Source organism: Gekko japonicus, unplaced genomic scaffold, assembly GCF_001447785.1.
Source record: "Gekko japonicus isolate JY-2015 unplaced genomic scaffold, Gekko_japonicus_V1.1 scaffold1215, whole genome shotgun sequence".
Lineage (NCBI taxonomy): Eukaryota > Metazoa > Chordata > Lepidosauria > Squamata > Gekkonidae > Gekko > Gekko japonicus.
This window is the reverse complement of record NW_015163638.1, coordinates 30834-53719: the sequence shown is the minus strand read 5'-3', so window position 1 is coordinate 53719 and position 22886 is coordinate 30834. Positions and strand designations below refer to the sequence as shown.

The following is a 22886-nucleotide window of genomic DNA, read 5'->3' as shown; positions in this document are numbered from 1 at the left end:
ACCATCATCAGGAAGGAAAATACGGTTCCCTCCCCCTCTGTCGGAAAGGAACGATGCAATGTGTAAATAAGGTTGATGAGAATTTCCATCCCTTAGTAGATGCATATTAAGAATTGTCTTTTATACTCCTCCAGTTGTGATAGCAATCAGACAACACCCACCCAGTTCTTGACGTCCTTCCACTTTGATCAGCTTGTCTGTCTTCAGATTCTAGAAAGACATGTGCTGGAATTCAGTTATATTCCTCTGATCAGTAGCCAGTGCCAGATGTAAGTGGGCCGATGGTGAGCTTGGCTCAAACATTTTCGCTTGTTATTTCATATGGGAATGATGAGCCACCACACATTGTGGACAGTACCTGTCATAGGATTTGGATCCCAACCAGAAGTTTCTGCAGAACAGTATTTCAAGGGATATTTAGTGCTGCCACTGGAGGGGGAAGGTAGGAAAATGGGACTTCATGAGCATAAGTCCTTACGCCCCTGAATTGTCTTGTCAGGATACAACAGACATACATAGACAACTTTCACACAATCTCTAATGCTGTGCTGATCAAGGAAGTCCGTTCACATACTAACTCTGACCATGACATCACAGGATGTGCCTGCCTGCAGATTACTGAATGGTAAATTGAGATATGCATATCCTCTTTCATGTTGTTCAGGACTGAACTCTTGCTTAGAAACATCAGGCTGTGGCTGAGCCTGAGGTGTTAAACCGGATTTATTTATTTATTTACAAAATCTATACCCTGCCTTTCTGCCCTCATTAGAGCCACCAAAAATAAACTAAATGTAGATAATACATAGATATAAATATAAAATAAATAAACAGACTGGGGGCCAGTGTCGATTGGCCAAGGCGGGAGTGATATTGACCCTTATACCCCACTCCAGTCAGCATCCTGGCTGCAGCATTCTGTACCAGCGGAAGTTTCAGAATATTTTCCGAGGGCAGCCTCACATACTGGAGTAACCTAATCTAGGTTAGATTGGAGAAATCTAAGTGTAACCAGGGCATGCACCATAGTAGCTAGATCTTTTCTGCCTAGGAAAGGCCGCAGGTGGCTAACTAGTCAAAACCGGTAAAAGGCACTCCTGGCTGCCAGTGACTTATCCAGTAGCAGACTGGGGTCCAAGTGGAGTGTAAGCCCATCCAGAATGGGTGACATTTTAAGTCCCCAGACCAGCCCTTCCGCTCACCTGTGGCAGAAAAATAAGCGAGCCTGGGGCATTTTTGTATAACAGCCTGGATCACCTGAGGTTTGGTTCCTTTCCCATAAGGCTTTGCAAGCTTAGCTATTGTCATCTCTCAAGCCTCTCCCTAGCCTGACAGTGCACTTTGCTCTAAAAAGTATAGTTTACATTTCTCTGGGTTTATCATTTCACCCACATACTGTGTCAAAGACTCCCTAATGAGAGGGTTTGTAGCTTCTGACCTACAACATACTTGTTGAAGCAGGTGTCTGTGCTTCCAATAAGGTCACAACAAAGTTTATACATAACATAGTTGACTGTCTAGGATAACTAGGGTAAGAATTCAGTGTGATTTTGATATTTTTCTGCTAAAATTGTTTTATTTTTATATTCTTCTGCTAAAAGTGTGTTAACCCTATGTCATCCAGGTGGGGTGAATTTATGGGTACTGAACATATAAATTGTTGAAGATTTCTTTGCTCTGGGCTGGTCATCAATCAGCTCTCTGTGAGCTCTTGTTGACGATACCAGGGCACTCCGTATTTCATCCTCGTGCACTACATTTGAGTTGAAGTATTCTGTGCTGAATATGGAAATGTTATGTTTTTTATCCTAAAAGATTTGTAAATGCTAAAGTGCTTTCTGTCCTTAAGAAGGGTACATTGTAATAAACTAGTTTTGTTTAAGAACTATGGTTTCTCCCTATTGATTCAGTCCCTTGCCAGTCTCCATTAAAGGGGCATGGGAGGGTCCCAGGGAAATAGTCCTGGGGTCCCAGAATCCTGCAAGTAGCACTTCTGTCTCTACTGCAGAATACTGTTGCATCTCTTTTACAGGTAATATCCAAGCACTGGCTACCCTGATTGCCTGCTGTAATACTGGAATACCCAGCTCTCTGAAGGACTGGAATCCCAGCTCTTTGAAGCCATCAATGAAATTGCCCCCCGACGTCCTCTTTGCCTCCGCCAAAAAACACCCCCTTGGTACACTATGGAACTCATGGGGATAAGAACATAAGAGACACCAATGTTGGATCAGGCCAAAGGCCCATCCAGTCCAACACTCTGTATCACACAGTGGCCAGAAATACCAGTGCCATCAGGAGGTCCACCAGTGGGGCCAGGACATTAGAAGCCCTCCCACTGTTGACCCCCCCCCAAGCACCAAGATGACAGAGCATCACTTGCCCCAGAGTCCCTATCTACACCTTGTGGCTAATAGCCACTGATAGACCTCTGCTCCATATGCTTATCTAATTCCCTTTTGAAGCCGTCCATGCTTGTAGCCGCCACCACTTCCTGTGGCAGTGAATTCCAAGTGTTAATCACTCTTTGGGTGAAGTAGGAGCTTAGACAACTAAAGTGAATTTGGCAGCATGTTCACGGTGAAGCTATGAGAGCATCTTATAGGACGCTTATGAAACCCTATGAGATGGCAGTGAAGACTGCAAAGAAAGAGTCCTACTCAGCCTCCATTGTGTCTGCCAGCTCTCGCCCAGCACAATTGTTCAGGATAATTAGGTCTCTTAAGTCCCTCTCAGAGAGGACCCTAAATAGTAGAAATTTGACCTTAAACTTTGAGACATTTGTGATTTTTTTCACAGACCTCCCAGCCAATATTGATACAGTACGTGAACTGGAGGCCCCTTGGCCATCTCTGGATTCTGTTTTCGACACCTTCAGTCAGCTCTCCCAGGCTGATGTAGACAGAATTCTGGGTGCTGTTAGGCCAACCACTTGCCTCTTGGATCCGTGCCCCGTGAAGCTGGTGAAGGCCAGCAACGAGAGGTTACAAGGCTCCCTTGGAGATATTATCAATCTGTCCCTGGGCTCTGGGACTTTCCCAGAGGGGCTGAAGGAGACAGTGGTTGTCCCACTCTTGAAAAAAACTCAGATCCTATGCATCCGACCAATTACCGCCCAGTCTCTAATCTTTCATTTCTGGGTAAGGTAATTGAAAGAGCGGTGGCCAAACAGCTCCAGAAATCTCTGGAGGAAACATCAGTGTTGGATCAATTTCAATCAGGCTTCCGCCCCAGCCACGGGATGGAAATGGCATTGGTCGCCCTCACAATCTCCGCAGACAGTTGGATCGAGGTGGGTCAGTGCTACTGATATTACTTGATCTTACAGCAGTGTTCAACACAGTCGACTACGACCTACTGACTCACCACCTCACCAATGTCTGAACCTGTGGGACAGCCTTGCAATGCCTCACCTCATTTCTCCACGGTTGGGGACAGAGAGTGAGAGGGACAGTATTCTCGAGATACCCACTGGAATGTGAGGTCCCTCAAGGGGCACTTCTCTTCCCGATGTTGTTTAACATCCATATTATGCACCCCCTTGCCCAGCTAGTGCAGAGTTTCAGGCTGGGATGCCATCGATATGCCGATGACATCCAGCTATATCTGTTGATGGGTGACCAGCCAGATACCATTCCAGGGAGTCTTGCTGAGGGTTTGGAGGCTTTGGTGAGGTGGTTAAAACAGAGTTGACTGAAACTGAATCCAGGAAAGATGGAGGTTCTGTGACTGGGCAGGGGGGAGGCTCGATTGGGTTATCAGCTCCCGACTCTTGAGGGTGTGCCTCTATCACCGGCACAGACCGTCAGGAACCGGGGCGTGACTCTGGACTCTTCCTTATTCACGGAAGTCCAGGTTGCAAAGGTTGCCAACCTTTCATTTTTCCAACTTTGCCAGATCAGGCAACTGGCTCCCTACCTGTCTCACCCCGACCTAGCCATGGTAATCCATGCAACAGTCACCTCCAGGCTTGACTACTGTAATATGTTCTACGCGGGCCTGCCCTTGCACCTGACCTGGAAGCTTCAACTGGTCCAAAATGCAGCCACGTGGGTCCTTAGAGGGACCCCTTGAACAGCACATATTCAATGAGTGCTGTGTTGAGCTGCACGGGCTTCCAGTGGAGCACCGGATCAGGTTCAAGGTTTTGGTTTTGACCTTTAAGGCCCTTAGTGGTCAGGGACCTACATATCTTCGGGACCACCTCTCCCAGTATGCCCCTGGAAGAGCATTATGCTCAGGAAATAAGAACTTGCTGCTAGTCCCCAGCTTGAGAGAAGTCCGGCTGTCCTCGGCCAGGACCAGGGCTTTTTTAAGCCCTGGCCCCTGCCTGGTGGAACGCTTTGCTGGAAGACATCCATGCCCTGCAGGAGCTGCTACCTTTCCGCTGGGCATGTAAGGCAGAGATGTTCTGCCAGGCTTTTGGCTGAGGACAGTGATGGACTTCTTCTGGCACCCCATTCTCCATAACCCTTCCCCTCAGGAGACCAGGGAGTTAGGATTTCCCGCCATCTTAAGCATTGTATATATACTGTTTTTATCTACTGTTATCTATTGGACTGTTTTAATGTAGTTGGATGAGATTGTATATTATTTGTAAGCCGCCCTGAGCCCTTCTTGTAGGGAAGGGCAGCCTAGTAAATCTAATTTAATAAATAAATAATAAACAACCCTCAAATTCTAATCTGAAGTGTTTCACACATGCTTAAAGACACAGCAGAAGTTCATCTGCAGCAGACCCTCTTTTCATGTTATGGAGGACTGCTGGAGTTCAAAGGAAGGAAGAGTGTGACCTCTAGTGGCTATTCTGTTTCTACGTAATGCTATTTCATTTTATCTTTCTTCCCTCCAACCAATCCATTTTGAGACTGCTTTGCTTTTATCTTGCAAGCAGAAATTCAACACGGGGTAACTTGCTCACTGACCAGGATGTTTCCTTCCTATTTTTATGTATCACTGAGACAATTGTGGACATAGCCGTGCCATACAAAAATGTTATGGGTTCAGGCCACATGCCCTCTATTATCTGTGCTGGACATGGTGGAGTGTGTGCTGTGCTTGTTGTAGTGTGAGCTACATCGTTGGATAGGGTTGCCAACTCTGGGTTGGAAGATTCCTGGAGATTTGGGGGTGGAACCTGGGGAGGCAGATTTTGGGGAACCTAAGTGGGACTATAAGGCCATAGAATCCACCCTCCAAAGCAGCCGTTTTCTCCAGGGGAACTGATAGATCTTGTCTGGAGATCAGGTATAATTCTGGGAGATCTTCTCCTGGTCACACCCAGAGGCTGGTAACCCTAATGCAGGGCAGAATGGAGATGTCTTCAGAACATGAGAGTATGGAAGTGCTCAGGAAAGAAGGGGTTCAGCAAAAAAAAAAAGATATATATTTTTTTAAATGTCGCTCCTGATGCAGTATTTTGGTGTGGTTTCAGGGTCTGTTTCTCTGGATGTGGCTGCCACACAAGCAAGTGGGGCTTCAAATAAATGAAGAGGGGATACTGATTTCCTCCTAACCAAAGAACCCCTCCTATAATCCTGTTACACAGTGCAAGAGTCTGGATGTATTTTAGTGTGTATGCATTATGAGCACCAGACTATAAGGTAAATAACATATTTTAAAGTTCAGAAGCACCGGTCACTACTGATTTATTTTAAAACTTAACTTTCATATTCATTTTGCTATGTGGTCCTGTCTGGGATGTTTAGTAGAACAAAATGGTGGTGGAAAGTGCCATCAAGTCACAGCTGACTCATGGCCACCCCTGGTGGGGTTTTCGAGGCAAGAGACGTTCAGAGGTGGTTTGCCACTGCCGGCCTTCAGGTCGCAACCCTGGTATTCTTTGGAGGTCTCTCATCCAAATACTAACCAGGGCTGACTCAACTAAGTTTCTGAGATGTGATGAGACTATCCAGGTCAAAGCAGACTAGAACAGAGGTCCACTGTTGTAGATTCCTATGCAGATTAATGTTAGATGTTTTGTTGCATCATTTGTTATGTATTTACATACTGGCATGGTGTTCGCCATCTTAAATCCCTGGAGAAAGACGGGCTAGGAATATTTTAATAAATATCCACAAGAAAATAAATCAATTGATCCTGGTATACAGTAGATTAAAGCCTTTTTGGGGTTTAAAAAAAATCTTAGATGAGGCAAGCCACTGCTCTTGGCTACCAGTTGGCCTATCAAATTTTAACCAGGGTATGACAAAAAATCATACACAGAAGTAACTCATTTAAAAAAAACCCCTGTTTTCAAGTGATAAGAAATGGAAGTTCCTCAATTTAACTCTACATATTTCTGTGTGATCCCAAGGTATGGTTTGAAGGAATAAGATGCAGCCATTTTTGCTGAGGAGGTCTGGACCTGGGCAGTGCTCAGGTGGGAAACTTCACAGAAGTCCTATGTAAGCTTCCGTGGAGAAAAGCAGGATAAAAATAACACAAGTAAATGGGCAGATCTAAAGATAATATCATCTGGATGTTCAAATCCCTGACCAACTAATGAAAAGCTGTGTGGCACAGTGGTTAGAATGCTGGTTGCTGGAGTTAGATTGGAGAGATCAAGACTGAAATTCCTAGTCAGGACTGATGCCTTTTTCTACAAAAAGAGCCCTGAAAAGCATATACAGAAGTAACTCATTTAAAAAAAACCTATTTTCAAGTTATAAGAAATGGAAGCTCCTCAGTGTAACTCTACATATTTCTGTGTGATCCCAAGCAATGTTCCCTCTAAACTGTGGAGTCTTGTGAGCAAAAATTCAACTTTGTGAGCTACTGGCACTAAAGTAGTGAGCAAATGACTTGGCTACTGCATAAATTAGTTTGCTCTGGAGCCATCCTTCCTGAGCGAAGGCAAATATGTGTGAGCCGGAGACTAAAAAACTGTGAGCTAGCTTACACTAACTCAGCTTAGAGGAAACACTGATTTCCCAAGGTATGGTTTGAAGGAATAAGATGCAGCCATTTTTGCTGAGGGGGTCTGGACCTGGGCAGTGCTCAAGCGGGAAACTTCACGGAAGTCCTATGTAAGCTTCCGTGGAGAAAAGCAGGATAAAAATAACACAAGTAAATGGGCAGATCTAAAGATAATATCATCTAGATGTTCAAATCCCTGCCCAGCTCATGAAAAGCTGTGTGGTACAGTGGTTAGAATGCTGTCGTTAGATTGGAGAGATCAAGATTGAAATTCCTAGTCAGGACTGATGCTTGCTGGGCATCCTTGAGCCATAGTTGAAATAATGGTACAAGGGAGGGAAAGGCTATGTATCTATACTTCTATGAACTTCTTGGGGGAAAGATGGGATCAAAAGTGGAATGAATAAATAATAAGAATACTAGATGGCGCCATCTTTATTATGGAGCAGACAATTATTCCTGGGTTCTGAACAACTCTTTGGAGAACAGAATAGACTGGTCCCCAGCAGATGGTGAACTGGTGTCCTTGCTATAAGGATTTTACTGTCACGATGACTGTTAGTTAATTACAGTGGAACCTTATGCAAAAGCAGTTGACTCTAAACCCTTTGAAATCAATGGGATTAAACTGGAATACCTCTCCATAGGATGGCACTATTGGACTAAAGTATTAAAACCAGAATTGGGTATAGCAACCAAAGGACATAATCCAGCTAGGGATGGGCACAAACTGGGAAAATGGTGGCTCATGGTTCGTTTGATTACATGAACCATGAACTTTCATAAACTTGTCCCGTTTCCCCAAGTGGTCTGTGGTTCATTCAGTTTGGGAGTTAGACACACCAAATAGCGAGTCTTTAAGAGCAGTTTCCATCAGAGCTCTCTCAGCCCCACATACCTCACAGGGTGTCTGTTGTGGGGAGGGGAAGGGAAAGGAGTTTGTAAGCCGCTCTGAGACACCTTTGGGTAGTGAAGGGCAGGATATAAACCCAATCTCTTCTTCTTCAGAAAAAAGGTGGTTTATTTTTTTAATTCAGGAACAACGTGACCAAATGAACCGGTTCGAAACGAACCACAAACCAGCGTGGTTCATGCTTGAACCGCAGTTCATTTCTCAGTTCGTGTCCATCCCTAGATACAGCCAATATTAAGCATTTTCTATCCAGATGAACTCTGTGGGAAACAGGTAAGCATTTCCCCAACTCTTCCACTGAAGCCAAAAGGAGTTAGGACTCTGTCTCAATGGTTTATGCTCTTTGTATTCCAAAATCTGTATCTTAATTCCCCTTTCACAAGTATGAAGAAAGTTACATAACTAATGGCAAAATATAGTACATAAGATTGTGAAGAAGCCAATACACTCATTTCGTGCCCTATCCAATCACTGAAGTTTTTATCATATTTGGCTGAAGATAACAGAATTTTTAAAACATTCTTTAAATACTTTAAAAAAAATGCAGTTACAGTAGGAATTTGGATTGTGATGGCTGCTTCACTTTAGAATTCCACATCCATTTCGTTCCTTCTTTCTTAGAAATCATTGTACTGTTTCCTGTGTTGTCTGCTCCTGTGATGTTGTAGGACAGCCTGTCAGAAGAATGAAGAATGAAGACTCCATCAGTCAATTCTCCCGAAGTAAAATGGAGAACCTAATCAGCAGATTATCACTAATTAGATTCCTTCCATGTCAGCAGGAGACGGGAAGGTATTTAAAGAGACACATGCAGCACAACTCAGAAGGAGGATCCAAGAAGACCCCCATTCTGGCCAGAAAAAGGGATAGATCTCCTTGTTAGAGAAGTGATCTCCTGCCTGGTTGATAAGGGAGATAGTTCAAAGATTGGAGTGATCCCTGGAGTGCTTAGAGAAGGAATTTGGGTACTTGGTAGTGTATCCCTGCCTTCTGCAACATGAAGGGTCAGTCAAACTCAAGAAAGTGAACTGGAGTGTTTAGGAAACACTGAAACCAAAGCCTCTCAGCTCTAAGATTCTAAGACTTTGTGAAAAGCTTAAGAACTCTCACTTGCTGGAAATGTAGGAACTGGAATTTGTGATTATACTAAATTACCTCAGAGTTATATTTGATTCACCTCAGACATTTTACCCCTGATTTCACCTGACCTTTTCCTTTCTATGTTGAATAACATATCATGTTTATTTTTTAATGTTCTAAAGCCACTCGGGTGCCATTTTTAGAAGTTTAAGTTAAAGAGGTGATCTTATCTCTTTCCTCAAATTCCTGCGCTGAGCCAGTGGCAAAATACAATTAAGTGAGAGGGTGGGACAGCCATAGATCTTCAGAAAAGAGGAACATAGATAAAGGGCCTGCTCAGCCAGAAAGGGGAAAAACCGAGGGAAAATTCTGCATCTGAGTGAGGGAACAGGGCTAGGTCACTCAGGATCATTGTTCTGATGTTTTTGTAACAACTTTCTGGAACGATAACTATATCTGTGATTTTTAATGACAACAACAATAATGTCCTTTGCAACTTTTTGATATATATTAAAATGACAATTTTGCAAGTGTATACCCCTATAGTTATTATATCTCAATAGTATATGAGTTACCTTTGTGACGTTTATCTCAGTTGTGACACTCTTGTGCCCGGTCTGCCACGATGACAGGAGAAACCAGTTGAATAAACTTTGGTAGTGAACAAAAGATGGAGCACCCAGGAAGAGTGAGCTGATGAAGATTCCCAGAGGTATCATTTCGATAATACATCTCAATAGTGTATTGCCTTATTTAGGATTCCAGGAGAGAAAAAAGAAGACAAATATTTAGGTCATACTTTTTTTTTGTCCTGTGAGTGTACTAGGAGCTTCATTAGAATTAGGAGCTAAGGTGTCAATAGGTTTTTACAGAACTGGGATAAGAGGGGGTCCTGGAAGGATAGATCTAATGCAGTTGCCTGAAGGGAACTGTCACAACATAGCAAAGGACTAAGGTGAGCCCAGCATAGGGCCAAAGGCATTAAACATATGGAATTTCTTTAGCATAGCCAAAGCTGGAAGTGTGGTCCAGGAGGAGGTGATGATACATATAGCCAGCCATACTGGGACCAGAAAAAAGAAACTGGGCCTAGATAGGGAATAGCTAGCAAAAGTAGGGAATGCAAACAGCAATGATAAATTCCAGCAGTGATGTTTACACGTGTAAATATGTTGTGCCAAGAGAAGGCAGATTTCTGTGACCTCGGGTATATGATGCATAATTTAGCAGTTTTGTGGTTCTTGTGGATAATTGATCTTTCCCCCCAGCTAGCTGTAGAAGGAAAGAGCAAGGTAGTGCTGCTTTGTATGTAGGAAATGTGCCTTCCTTTGTCAGGGATAGCCCATGTTCATTCTCCAGCAACCCAAATAGGGCAGCATTTCCAGATGTGAGTCCACATTCTTGTGTTCCAAACATTTTGAAATTTGGTATTTGAAATGTCACCTGGTGAGATGCTTTTGAGAAGTCTTCATCTTAGTACTTCATAATGAACTTTTAGTTTGCAAGGTTAAATATCATTTTTCAATTTCAGTATTTTAGCAGCCTCCCCTCCCCCCCAGTGCCAAGTCAAGACTTTACCATTTACCTAGGCAGTGGTTTGGCATTTTCATCTTTCTCACACCCCATTTACTTTGACTTGATCTCTTAGGAACATTGCTGCTGCATGGTGATTTTGCTAATGTGCTGCTAACTTTTGAGGATTTTAAAGGTTCTGAAATGTCTACTGCATTTAATGTTCACTTTTCAGTACTATCACTTGATTTAATATTCTAACTGTGTAATCCTAAACAGAGCGGCACAGTTATAAGTCCTCTGAGGTATTCCTAGAACAAAGAGGTCTTTGTCCTGCTTTGCGAACCAAAGGGTTAGATCTGGTGGATCTATTTTGCTAGCAGAGGCACTTTTCTGCAATGGAGGGAGCCTTCTTGCATGAGGGGAAGGTTCCCTCTGCTGGAGGAAAGCACCATTTAATGTAGGCAACCAAATGTCATCCTCTATAAAAAACCTCTTAGTTATACACCTAAAAATGGTTGATGTGTGAACCAGTTCTGTGCCGCGGCTACTGTTCTACTGAATTTTCTGCCAAATGCATGCACATTGTATATATGGGCAGTTTTGTAAACGAATCCTTGGAATAAACATTTTTGAGGGAATGGCACGCATCGGTAGTTGGGCTGCCAAAGTAACCTTTATTTGATAGATCTCAATTATGCCCCACACTTACCCGTTAATGTCTTCATACAATTCTATAAATTGGCAAGAGGACCAGGGTGGCACTTTTCCATTATAAACATTGAGTGCGATCTGGAAGGCTGCAATTGTGGTTGCATGCTATACAAAATAAAGAATATATAATCCTCTCAGTATATAATAAGGCAATACGGTTAAGTGTCACTTTGTATTTATTCATGTGTTTGATACACACACACATCCTGCGAGACACAGTCAGTGGCCGATGCACCCTCAAGCCCTCTTTCCTTGGGGCTTCTTCACAGTCCTCATTCCAAAGAGGGGAGGGCTTGAATTCATGCAGGTAGGGATGGGCATGAACCACATTTTTCCAGTTTGGTTCGTGGTTCATGGCTGAACCACTAATTGAACCATAAACCTATATGAACTGGGAGGTTGGTTTGTGAACAGAACCAGCTTGTATGGGTTTGTTTTGCCTCCTCTTAAGATTTGATTTCAAGGCTAGGTGCTGACAGGCAATGGGGGGTGGGTGGAGTTATTTATTTATATCTCATCTTTCCTCGTGGTCAAGGTAGTTAACAATAATAGTTTTAAAAAATCAGTTAAAATAAAAAATAAAATAGCAAACCCCAAACCCCAGGTAAGGTTCCTGTCAATTTGGCGTTCCTTGCTTTTATGGTTGGCCCACACCTAACGTGTTACTACTGAGGCATCCAACATGGATCTGTTTCATTCGTACCACATCAGGAAATTGTTCTAGAAAAACAGAGCACTCACTGCAGAATACACCATTAACTTCCTCTTATTTTCACGTTTTGTAGCTTCTATGATGTCTTTCAGAACAGCTTTCACAATGAGACCTGTAATAAAAATGGGGAAATGAAATATTACATAATATCCACACTTTTCTTTTTCCCGGAGAGCAGTAGTACAAACAATAATTATCGTATGGCAATGTGCATAGTATAGCCAGGTGATCCTAAAGATTGTCTGGCAGCCAGAAGTTCTAGCTCTTTTTAACATTATACACCACTAGGTGGTGAGCTAGACTTGTGTTTTTTTAAGGCAAGAGACGTTTCAGAGGTGGTTTGCCATTGCCTGTCTCTGTGTCACACCCCTGGTATTCCTTGGCGGTCGCCCTTCCAAATACTAGCCAAGGCTGGCCCTGCTTAGCTTCTGAGATCTGACGAGATCGGGCTAGCCTGGGCTACCCAGGAGACTTTAATAATCACCGCAAAATGTACTGTTTTTTTAAAAAACCATAATCCTAATTTTGTAACTGCATTTTTATGAAAACTATAGCCTATGGATAAGATGTAATGGTTAGAGCAATGTAAGGTGCAGTAGAGCCAGACAATTTCAAATGCTTCTCGACTGTCTCATTCTGGTAAATAGATTCACATCTTTTTTTAAAGGGGGGGGGGACCTGAGATATAGTTGAATGCCTTTTTGCCATTTCTTCAAATTTCAAGCATGATCCACCCTCCCAGTACAGCACCGTCCATTCTGATAAAAATGTTCAAAGTCACTGTCTTGTAAAGTTCCCCCAAGGTAAGGAGCCTGTACTGGCACGATGAAAACGGTCAGATTCACGTGCAGTATTGCTACATGAAGCGTCGTCCATAAAATTACATTTCAAGCAGGCACCACACCATTCTTGTGTCATGTGAATCAGGCCTACTATACTGCCCAAAACATGAAACCGTTATTTTGTTAATAGGGTTGCCAACCTCCAGGTAGGACTTGGCGTTCTCCTAGAATGACAACTGGTTTTCAGACTACAGTGATCAGTTCCTCTGGAGCAGTGGTGGGCAAACTCATTAGTCAAGAGAGCCAAATATCAACAGTACAACGATCGAAATTTATTTTGAGAGCCAAATTTTTTAAACCTAAACTATATAGGTAGGTACATTGGTATTAACTTAATTAGGGTACTCCTAAACTGGCCTTTGCTAAAAATGTCCTCAATCTGATTGAGGTACGTTCGCTGAGGTCAACCCCTTCCAACTCTCCCATCCACACTCGTCTTGTATACTTGCTTCGTCTCCTTTGGTTCATCCTCTCTATAAGAGCCACACTCAAGGGGCCAAAGAGCCACATGTGGCTCTAGAGCCGCAGTTTGCCTACCACCGCTCTGGAGGAAAGGGCTGCTGCAGACGGTGGGCCTCTGGGCATCAAATCACTACTGAACTCCCCCCCCCAACTCCTGTCACTCCCACAGATTTCCAGGAATTTCCCAAGCCATAGTTGGTAACCCCAATTTGCACTTGATAACCTAATAATATTCTCCGGATTGTTTGTATCTGTAGTGTCATAGAGTGCCAGATGTTTGTATGTGGTGCTCTTGCGGTTTCGCCTAGTGTCATATGGGCATGCAAAAAAGAGCTTATAGTGCCACAATCAGTAGTGATCTAGCATACGTAAAGGATACAGGCATTGCCAGTGCGCTACTCACCTCCTTGTAACAGTGATTTGGATAACATGTAATGGTTAGACCAATGTAAGGTGCAGTAGAGCCAGACAATTTCAAATGTCTCATTCTGGTAAATACATTCACATCTTTTTTTTATAGGGGGGGACTTGAGATATAGTTGAATGCCTTTTTGCCATTTCTTCAAATTTCAAGCATGATCCACCCTCCCAGTACAGCACCGTCCATTCTGATAAAAATGTTCAAAGTCACTGTCTTGTAAAGTTTCCCCAAGGTAAGGAGCCTGTACTGGCACGATGAAAACGGTCAGATTCACGTGCAGTATTGCTACATGAAGCGTCGTCCATAAAATTACATTTCAAGCAGGCACCACACCATTCTTGTGTCATGTGAATCAGGCCTACTATACTGCCCAAAACATGAAACCGTTATTTTGTTAATAGGGTTGCCAACCTCCAGGTAGGACTTGGCGTTCTCCTAGAATGACAACTGGTTTTCAGACTACAGTGATCAGTTCCTCTGGAGCAGTGGTGGGCAAACTCATTAGTCAAGAGAGCCAAATATCAACAGTACAACGATCGAAATTTATTTTGAGAGCCAAATTTTTTAAACCTAAACTATATAGGTAGGTACATTGGTATTAACTTAATTAGGGTACTCCTAAACTGGCCTTTGCTAAAAATGTCCTCAATCTGATTGAGGTACGTTCGCTGAGGTCAACCCCTTCCAACTCTCCCATCCACACTCGTCTTGTATACTTGCTTCGTCTCCTTTGGTTCATCCTCTCTATAAGAGCCACACTCAAGGGGCCAAAGAGCCACATGTGGCTCTAGAGCCGCAGTTTGCCTACCACCGCTCTGGAGGAAAGGGCTGCTGCAGACGGTGGGCCTCTGGGCATCAAATCACTACTGAACTCCCCCCCCCAACTCCTGTCACTCCCACAGATTTCCAGGAATTTCCCAAGCCATAGTTGGTAACCCCAATTTGCACTTGATAACCTAATAATATTCTCCGGATTGTTTGTATCTGTAGTGTCATAGAGTGCCAGATGTTTGTATGTGGTGCAATTGCGGTTTCGCCCAGTGTCATATGGGCATGCAAAAAAGAGCTTATAGTGCCACAATCAGTAGTGATCTAGCATACGTAAAGGATACAGGCATTGCCAGTGCGCTACTCACCTCCTTGTAACAGTGATTTCTCTCTTCTCTTATAAATCCCAAACAGTGACAATAAAGTCAAGTCTGACAGTTCTTCCAACTTGGCCAGCACAGCGGGTGTGGCCCAGCCTGGTATGGGATAATGATGCGTAATCTATGGTAAAAATGGGGGGGGGGAGTTAGATTTGCTTTTTGTCATGTGGTGTCCCCCCCCCCCCTTTTAAAAAAACTTCTAGTTAGGGATTTTTCTCTCTGGACTTTAGTTTAGCTGATGACTTGACACAGTTCCTCGTTATTTAAAAAGTGAAATAAAATAATGATCAAGCCATCAACCACCATACTGTTACATACTCTCCATCTCTGCTTGAGGAATTGCAGACCAGCATATGAAAACAAAGAGATATTTTTTAAACATTTGGTGTAAAAGAAAGCTTTTAACAGGAAGGAATGTGTCACATTAAAATGTAGCATTCCTTTTTTTAAAAAATTTACCATTATAAACATTGTTTACATTCCATGTATACATTTATCCATACACTAGAGTCTTTTAACCATCAACTAAGTTTTCTATCCATTCATACACCCTTTTCCATCTTTTATCATGTACCTTTTCATTCTTATTTTGTAACCTCAGGCTCAAATCATCCATTTGTGCCAGTTCTAACATTTTACATGCTAGATCTTCTCTCGTGGGTATTACATTGCTTTTCCAATTCCTTGCCAGAAGTAACCGTGCCGCAGTTAATGTATATGACAACATGTATTTTTCTTGCTGATTATATCCATTCCTTATCTATTTTAACACCCCGGGGCTTCTTTTATGCTCATGTGATGACATTGTGGTACAGTGGTTAGAGTTCTTGGGAGGATAAAATGGAGGAGGGAGGCATGATGCTGGAAGATGCTTTGGATTCCCAGTGGGGTGGGGAGAAAAGCAGGGCATAAATGTCTAAGTAAATAAAGGTGATAGAAGATTACTACACAATGTCTGTATGAGTCAAAATACCACAGATGCAGGTATGGGAAGGGGCTGCAGCATGCCCCAGGGTACCTCATGTTATCTTTGTAGCATTGGTGGGCAGGGGTGTCATCAGGGTTCTTTTTGTAGAAAAAGCCCAGCAGGAACTCATTAGCATAATAGGCCACACCCAACAGCAGGAACTCATTACCATATTAGGTCACACCCCTGACAGCACAGCTCATTAGCACATTAGGCCATCCCCCCATGTTACCAGAAGTGTGGTCATCCAGCCACACCCACCTTTTGCTTCTTATTCTGTTTACCTTGTTTGTTGTCAAAACCCAGGGCTTTTCTTGTAGCAGGAACTCCTTAGCATGTTAGGCCACACACCCCTAATGTAGCCAATCCTAATGAGTTCCTGCTGTTGGGTGTGGCCTATTATGCTAATGAGTTCCTGCTGGGCGTGGCCAACTCGGGAGCCAGCCGGAACTCCGTTCCTGTGCGTTCCTGCCCAAAAATAGCCCTAGGTGTCATTATCTGTGTGTTTGAGCAGGAGGCCAGTTTAGGCTGTTGCCCCTTCTCTGAATAGATTGTGAGGAATGAGACATTCTTGTGCAGCTCTTCCCAAACTGAGGACATGAAGCTATGTCTTCAGTGCCTGAATCGCTTGGTCATCTGCTCCTCCAGCCCTTATTGAACTGTGTGCAGGGCTGGACTTGCGTTGATGGAGTGTAAATCGTGTTGTATGATTAAACCAAGTACTCAAAAGAAAGTGAATTAAGAACGCGACACAAACAACTCAGGTCTACGATAGTAAGGGCCCAACTGAGTCCTGCCAGCAGTATGAGCACTCAGGATGAGGTGTCCCAGATGTTTCTGCAGATGTTGTTGGCACTATGGGCAGATGGGGTTGTGGTTGTGGGAGTGATTAGGATGCAGGCTAACAGGGCAGATACATTGGCACAGTTGTTTAGGGTGGCGACTGTTGCTTGTGTTCCGATTGACATTCGAAAGTCCTGCAGTATTTATAATACCTCAGCCATTAAATTATGATGTACGGTCCATGCGTTCCAATTGGTTAGGTTTTTGAGAGCAGCCACACTGTAACCAGTATTCCTTGCCAGGGTGATTAAAAAATTCTGAAAATCAAGGACAAAAGAAAAAAAAATTAAATTATCACTTGATATCACATCTGCGCATACTCAGACATAGCCCTGTTTCACAATAGTAATAAAGTATTTGACTTCGTGTTGAAAACCAATGTTAACCACCCTTGTAAAAATATTCATACTGTCCCATCACAGTTGGTGCTAGAGGTACTCTGCACAGAACTCAATGAGACTCACAGAAAAATCCTAAAATGTGTTAACACTCTTCACAGACCATTGAAGCCACTAGATATAGAAGGGTATCCAGGGGTCATTTCGTAGAAGAAGAGGTGCAGGAGCTCATTAGCATGACTCATTAGCATAACTTATTTGCATATGCCACACCCTCTGACATCACTGGAAGTGTGTCAAAAGACAACACCTACTGCTCAGGCTCCACTGGAATGTTTTGAATTGCTAGCTATGGGGGGGGGGGGACATGCAGATCTGTCCTTGCAGAGGAGGGAGAGCTTGTACCTGAATAAAACTTGGTCATAACGGTGCCACTGGACTGTTTGGGACTGGGGGGGGAGCTCTGCAACTTACCTGGCTGCTTCTTGCTCTGACTGAGGGCTGCTGGGAGCAGAAGATGGGGCTTATTGCATGTGCCCGCCCCTGGCCTCTTTACTGCCGGAGCTCCGCTCCTGTGTGCTCCTGCAGGAAATGACCCCTGGGTATAACTCTGTTTAGGATTGCCCTGGCCATAACTCCCAGTAGCTTAATCCTGCATGGCTCTTTAAATTCGATGATATACAAAGAGGAACTATTTTCTATATATTAGACCTTCTGCTTTTGTCCTCTGTGGAAGAATGTTGGCTTCTGTTGGTGTACTTTTTGCCTTTGCCCTTCCCTTAACTAGACCATGGTAATGGAATTAGGGTTGCTAACCCCCAAGTAGGCACTGGAGTCCTCCTGGAATTAAAACTAATCCCCAGCCTATAGAAATCAGTCCCCCTGGAGAAAAATGACAGCTTTGAAGGTTGGAGTCTATTAGGGATGGTTATGAACTGGCTCATAAACTAAAGTTTGTGATGAATTTTGGCCAGTTCATGCTTTGTGAAGTCAAGTTTGTGACAGGTCAACCAGCATGAACTTTCCATGAACTCTGAGGCTGTTCATGGAGGTTCGTTGCAGTTTGTGAATGGATAAATTTCCAAACAGACTGTCTCAGTTCATTTACTAAACTTCAAGCAAAGGGTGTATGTGGAAGTTTCCCTGTGAGTTTGGCATCACTGGCTTGTTCCTCAGCTCTTCCATAGACTCCTGTAATGGCAAAAGAGGGCTAATGTCAAACCACAGGATCCCTGCAGCACAAACTGAAGGTGGTGGTGGGGAAACATTTTTTCCAAGCCCGATAAAACAAGTTCAGGGTACAGAATGCCCAGCAGAATCCAGTACCACTGTGGCAATGCAAGCTTAAAAGGACTGATTGATCTCAAAGCACAGTGTCACAAGAAATTCAAGCCCCAGGGGTGGGGGCAGGATTTGCAAGTTCAGCACAACCAGTTCAGTGTACAGAATGCCCAGCAGAATCTGGTACCACTTTGACAATGCAAGCTTAAAAGGACTAAGTGATCACAAAGCACAGTGTCACAAGAAATCCAAACAGTGGGGATTTTGCAAGCACTGTGCAAGAAAATTTGGCCTGGAGGAGGAACCACCGAGAGGGGAGTGGGCAGGGAGACCGTCTGGGGGAAGAAGGAAAAACCCCCCCGGGGGGGGGGGGGGGGACCTCCTGAATCTGCTCCTGTCATTTTCCCAAGAAAGCACTTTCCTGGGGGCACCTCTTTTGGGGAGCTGTAACTCAGTTCCCATAAATCCAATCCTCACCAAACTTGGAGGTCAGGTAGAGCAGAATCAGCCAGAGATTCTCTGTGAGTTTGGGTTCTCTAGTTTGTTGGGCACTGTTCTACTGGGTCATGACCTCTGTCCCCAAATCACCAGGAATTTCCCAAACTGGAGTTAGTAATTCTTCATGGAATAGCCTCCCCCTTCCATATAACCTGAGAGCCAGTTTGGTGTAGTGGTTAAGTGTGTGGACTCTAATCTGGGAGAATTGGGTTTGACAGAAGGCACAAATAAAGGAAACTGGTTCTTGACCTTCTTAAGACACCAAACAAGAAAGGAATTTTCCAAGTTCTTTTTTAAAGGCAAAAACAGGTAAAGCAAATGAGCAGGATTCATACAGAACAGTACAAAAAATCATTCTACACAAACTTCCTTTGTTTTGCCTTGAGTGGAGCAAAAGCTGAAGGCACAAATAAAGGAAACTGTTTCTTGACCTTAAAACACCAAACAAGAAAGGAATTTTCCAAGTTCTTTTTTAAGGGCAAAAACAGGTAAAGCAAACGAGCAGGATTCATATGGAACAGTACAAAAAATAATTCTACACAAACTTCTTTGTTTTGCCTTGAGTGGAGCAAAAGCAGAGCAAATGAACTGGATTCACGCCAAGAATTCAGCCAAAATTATACTGATTCTACACAGTTGTCCTTTGTCTTTCCTCCAGAATTGCTCCAGGGAGGAAGCAAAGGCCTACCTTGAGTGCAGTAAAGGCCTTAGTGCTCCAGATATATTGCTGGACCTTACCTTGCCTGCCTGGAGGTTATCACAACCATCTATTTACTCTCACATTCTTCTTTGACATTAATGGGAAGCGAGCTCACAGGCTGGCTCTTCGGCTTTGAAACGGAGATGAGCACCGCAACCCTAGAGTCGGATTCGACTGGCTTTCAAGCAAGGGAACCTTTACCTTTACTAAGTACTTTTAACCAAGCCATGCATATAACGTTAATCTTTTTACCGTGTAAGGCAGTATCTTTCTCTGAAATATGTTCGATTTCATGGTATCATTCTGAATTCTGTCATAACGTGGACAGCCAGGAATAGGAGCATATAGCTGTAGAGAAAACAATAAAATTATAATCAATTCCAACCTGATAAGGAGGCCCATTAGGATTTCATCTGCTTCCCTGGCAATACACTAGTGAAATGGACAAATCCGAGAACTGATCCAAAATTGAACACCACCCACCCACCCCCGGCTTCTTTTTTTCTATGCCTCATCACTGGACACATCTAAGCAAAAACCTGCTTCCTTTGGACTATGCCTCCCTCTCATCACTGAAGAATTTCTAGGCCAGCTGTGATGGGTTGTGTGTCTGAGTCAGAAGCAGGGGAAACCTTTGGGTAAGCAGCCTCCTTGGCAAAAGGGGGCATACCAGTCATTAGTGCTGTAGCAGTCCAGAAGTTGGTAAGGAAGGGTGGATTGCTCCTTGTGCTTTCTTCTAGTAGGACAAAAATGTGGCGTAAGAGCTCAGACATAGGGGGAGGGATGGGTACATGTTACCAGGGATCCAGGAGGTCCCAGTCCAGATTATAAATCCATTACCGTGACATAGGTCTCATAAAGTAATATAATGTCAGATAAAATTACGTTATGTCTTTCCAGATAAAATATCTACGTTTTCTTTCACAGCTCATGAGATTTTTAACAGGATGGTACTGTGTGTATGGAGTGGAATCTTGTATTACAAGGTTGTACTGGGTCCAGGAAAATGACACTTGGCCCTGCTGATGAGTGTCCCCATATTCCATGACATTTCTCCACATCAAGCCTCAGCTAACTTATGGTGAGCCCACCGGGTTTTCAAGGCAAGGGAAGTTTGGAGGTGGTTTGCCATTGCCTGCCTCTGTGTCATACAACCCTGGTATTCCTTGGCGTTCTCTCACCCAAATACTAGCCAGGGTCAACCCTGCTTAGCTTCACAAGATCTGATGAGATCCGGCTAGACTGGTCAGGGTATTCCATGACATTACAGACTTCCAAAAGTACTTACATAATCTAGAGACTGTGGCAGTGTGCGCACTGGGATAGGCTGCCAAAGGATTTTGCGATTCCAGATCTGGCCACTAGTGGGGGGATAGAGACCAGCAAGGGTTGCTTGGGCACTCATGATGGTACGGTCATGGTCGGTGCTTAGGACAAAAATCTAAAAATGAAGTGTGGATGAAAAGTGTTGGTGGTTAATATTCAGCCAGAGAGGAACGCTGCTAAATTAAATAAGTCACATTTTTATCCCATCCTTCCCCCCCAAAAGCATCAAAATGGTTCCTTCTCTTCTTCCTCACAATAATCATGGGGGATCAGTTTGGCTTAGGGAGAGCGACTGGTTCAAGATCTCACAGTAAGCTTTATGGCTGAGTGGGATTTGATCCAAGGTCTCTCCAGGCCTAATCAGAGACTCTATTACACTGCACTGGCTGTCCATACAAGTTCCTGCATCTTTAGTGGAAAAATGAAATTATAGGCCAGGTGTCCCCCAATCTTGTTGAGCCAGTGGGCAGCTCTGGAATTTTAAGCACAGTTCATGGTTGCCACCACCACCAAATAGATACCACATGTGTGGAGGAGGAAGAATATCCAACTGCAAAATGCCTGCCAGGGAATAATTTATTTTCAGTTTTCATGCACAACTTCATCTAAAGGAACTGAAATCATGCACAAAATGTATTGGCTAGTGAGCAATTTCAGAGAAGGGAATTATATCTCAAACTGCACAGGATATCCAAATTTAGAGCTAGATAACGGGCAGATAAGAAATCACCAGAGCATCAAAGCTAACCATTTAGAGCAAGGCAGTTATAAAGTCCCTCCCATACAGTGCAAATAAAGAAAGAACTTTTTTAAAAAATATGATACTTTCACTTTTTCTGAAAATTTGTTTTTTGTCTTGGCTTTAATGATGTATTAGGTTTTGAGTTTAAGGGAGGGACAAAATATTAAATAAAATAATAAAATGTATGGCAATATCTGTATGTAACACTTGCCTCCTCTCGCATGTATTGGGGGGTCAGGAACTCTGCGTATCTCTCCCGTAAGTATTGTCCAAGCTCATACTGCTGCTGTATTCCAATCTATGTGGGTAACAACACTGATATGAATTAATAGGAAGTGAGTTTTGGAGTCCAAATAGCATTCCCTTTCAAGGGACTTTAATGTGTAAATAAAATAAAACAAATCAATAGACATTGTCCCTTATTCTCCTCTGGAACAAAAGGAATTAAAGGGAAAATTAAAAAACACACCAAGATTCTACAACATGGACTCTTTAGCCAAGTTCAGACTTGTTTAGCTGTCCTTCACTACAACATGAAGTAATGGTTCTAACGGGTAAAAAAAGCTATTCCTCCTGAGCAAATATAGTAGTGCAGTCTGATCAAGGAAAGACATTGTAGCTTAATGAGAGAGAACTTGTCTTGCACAAAGAAGGTTCCAGGTTCATTCTGAAGCATCTCCAATTGGAAGGCCTCAAATAACAGATATTGGAAGATCTTTCTCTGCCTGAGACACTGGAGAGTTGCAAGTAGGCTAGATTTGCCAGTATAATCTAAGGAATCCTTGTGTTTCAGGGCTTTACTAACACCCAGGACACACTAAGCAACCACTTGATCTTCCTGTATTAATAAACAGAAGGAATCACTGCTGATCCCAACAAGTCCAAGATCATTTCCTAATATTTGGTTTAAGTTGTTGTTCAGTCGTACAGTCGAGTCCGACTCTTTGCGACTTTGGTTTTATTTGGTTTATATATTACCTTTATTACATTGAGTTGCCAAGAGAGCACCATTCATCAGATATTTCCATCAATTTTATCTGCCCAATATTTGTGTTGTCACAAACCTTAGTAAGTTGTCCATATCCCTGTGACCAGTCCCTTTCTTGGTATAACTCTGTAGGATAACTTTGAAATGGGGTCCGGTCTCCATTTCGGAAAATCTGTAAAATGGTATGCAGTCTTTATTAGTTAAAGTATATAATCTTTCAACACATTAGCCTATAGTGATTCCCAGAAGGTTATTTGCTAAACCCATCTAAATCACCATCTTGGTGGGTCATGAATACTCATATGCCATTTGTTTGTATATTCCATGGGATGTGCCACTTGTTAAAACTGTTTCACCTGTACTGAACATGGAATGTCTCTTGCAGTTGTGTCCAATGCTAGTCCCATTATGGGTATAAAATCTCATTTTTCACGTGCATTTCCATAGGAGCTGAGATGTCCTGTGCATGCCGGAGGACACC

General features: G+C 43.2%; 1 protein-coding gene across 1 annotated transcript; it reads right to left on the bottom strand.

The window, feature by feature from the left end:
• Window positions 1-9502: 9502 nt before the first annotated feature.
• LOC107107296 (prostatic acid phosphatase-like) lies at window positions 9503-22567 on the bottom strand. The gene is made up of 7 exons (XM_015407576.1): window positions 22482-22567; window positions 20638-20776; window positions 19602-19697; window positions 14711-14843; window positions 11879-11961; window positions 11136-11242; window positions 9503-9659 (listed from the first exon to the last, which is right to left on the bottom strand). Exons 1-7 carry the CDS (start codon window positions 22565-22567, stop codon window positions 9503-9505), a joined length of 801 nt encoding a protein of 266 aa, XP_015263062.1.
• Window positions 22568-22886: the final 319 nt, after the last annotated feature.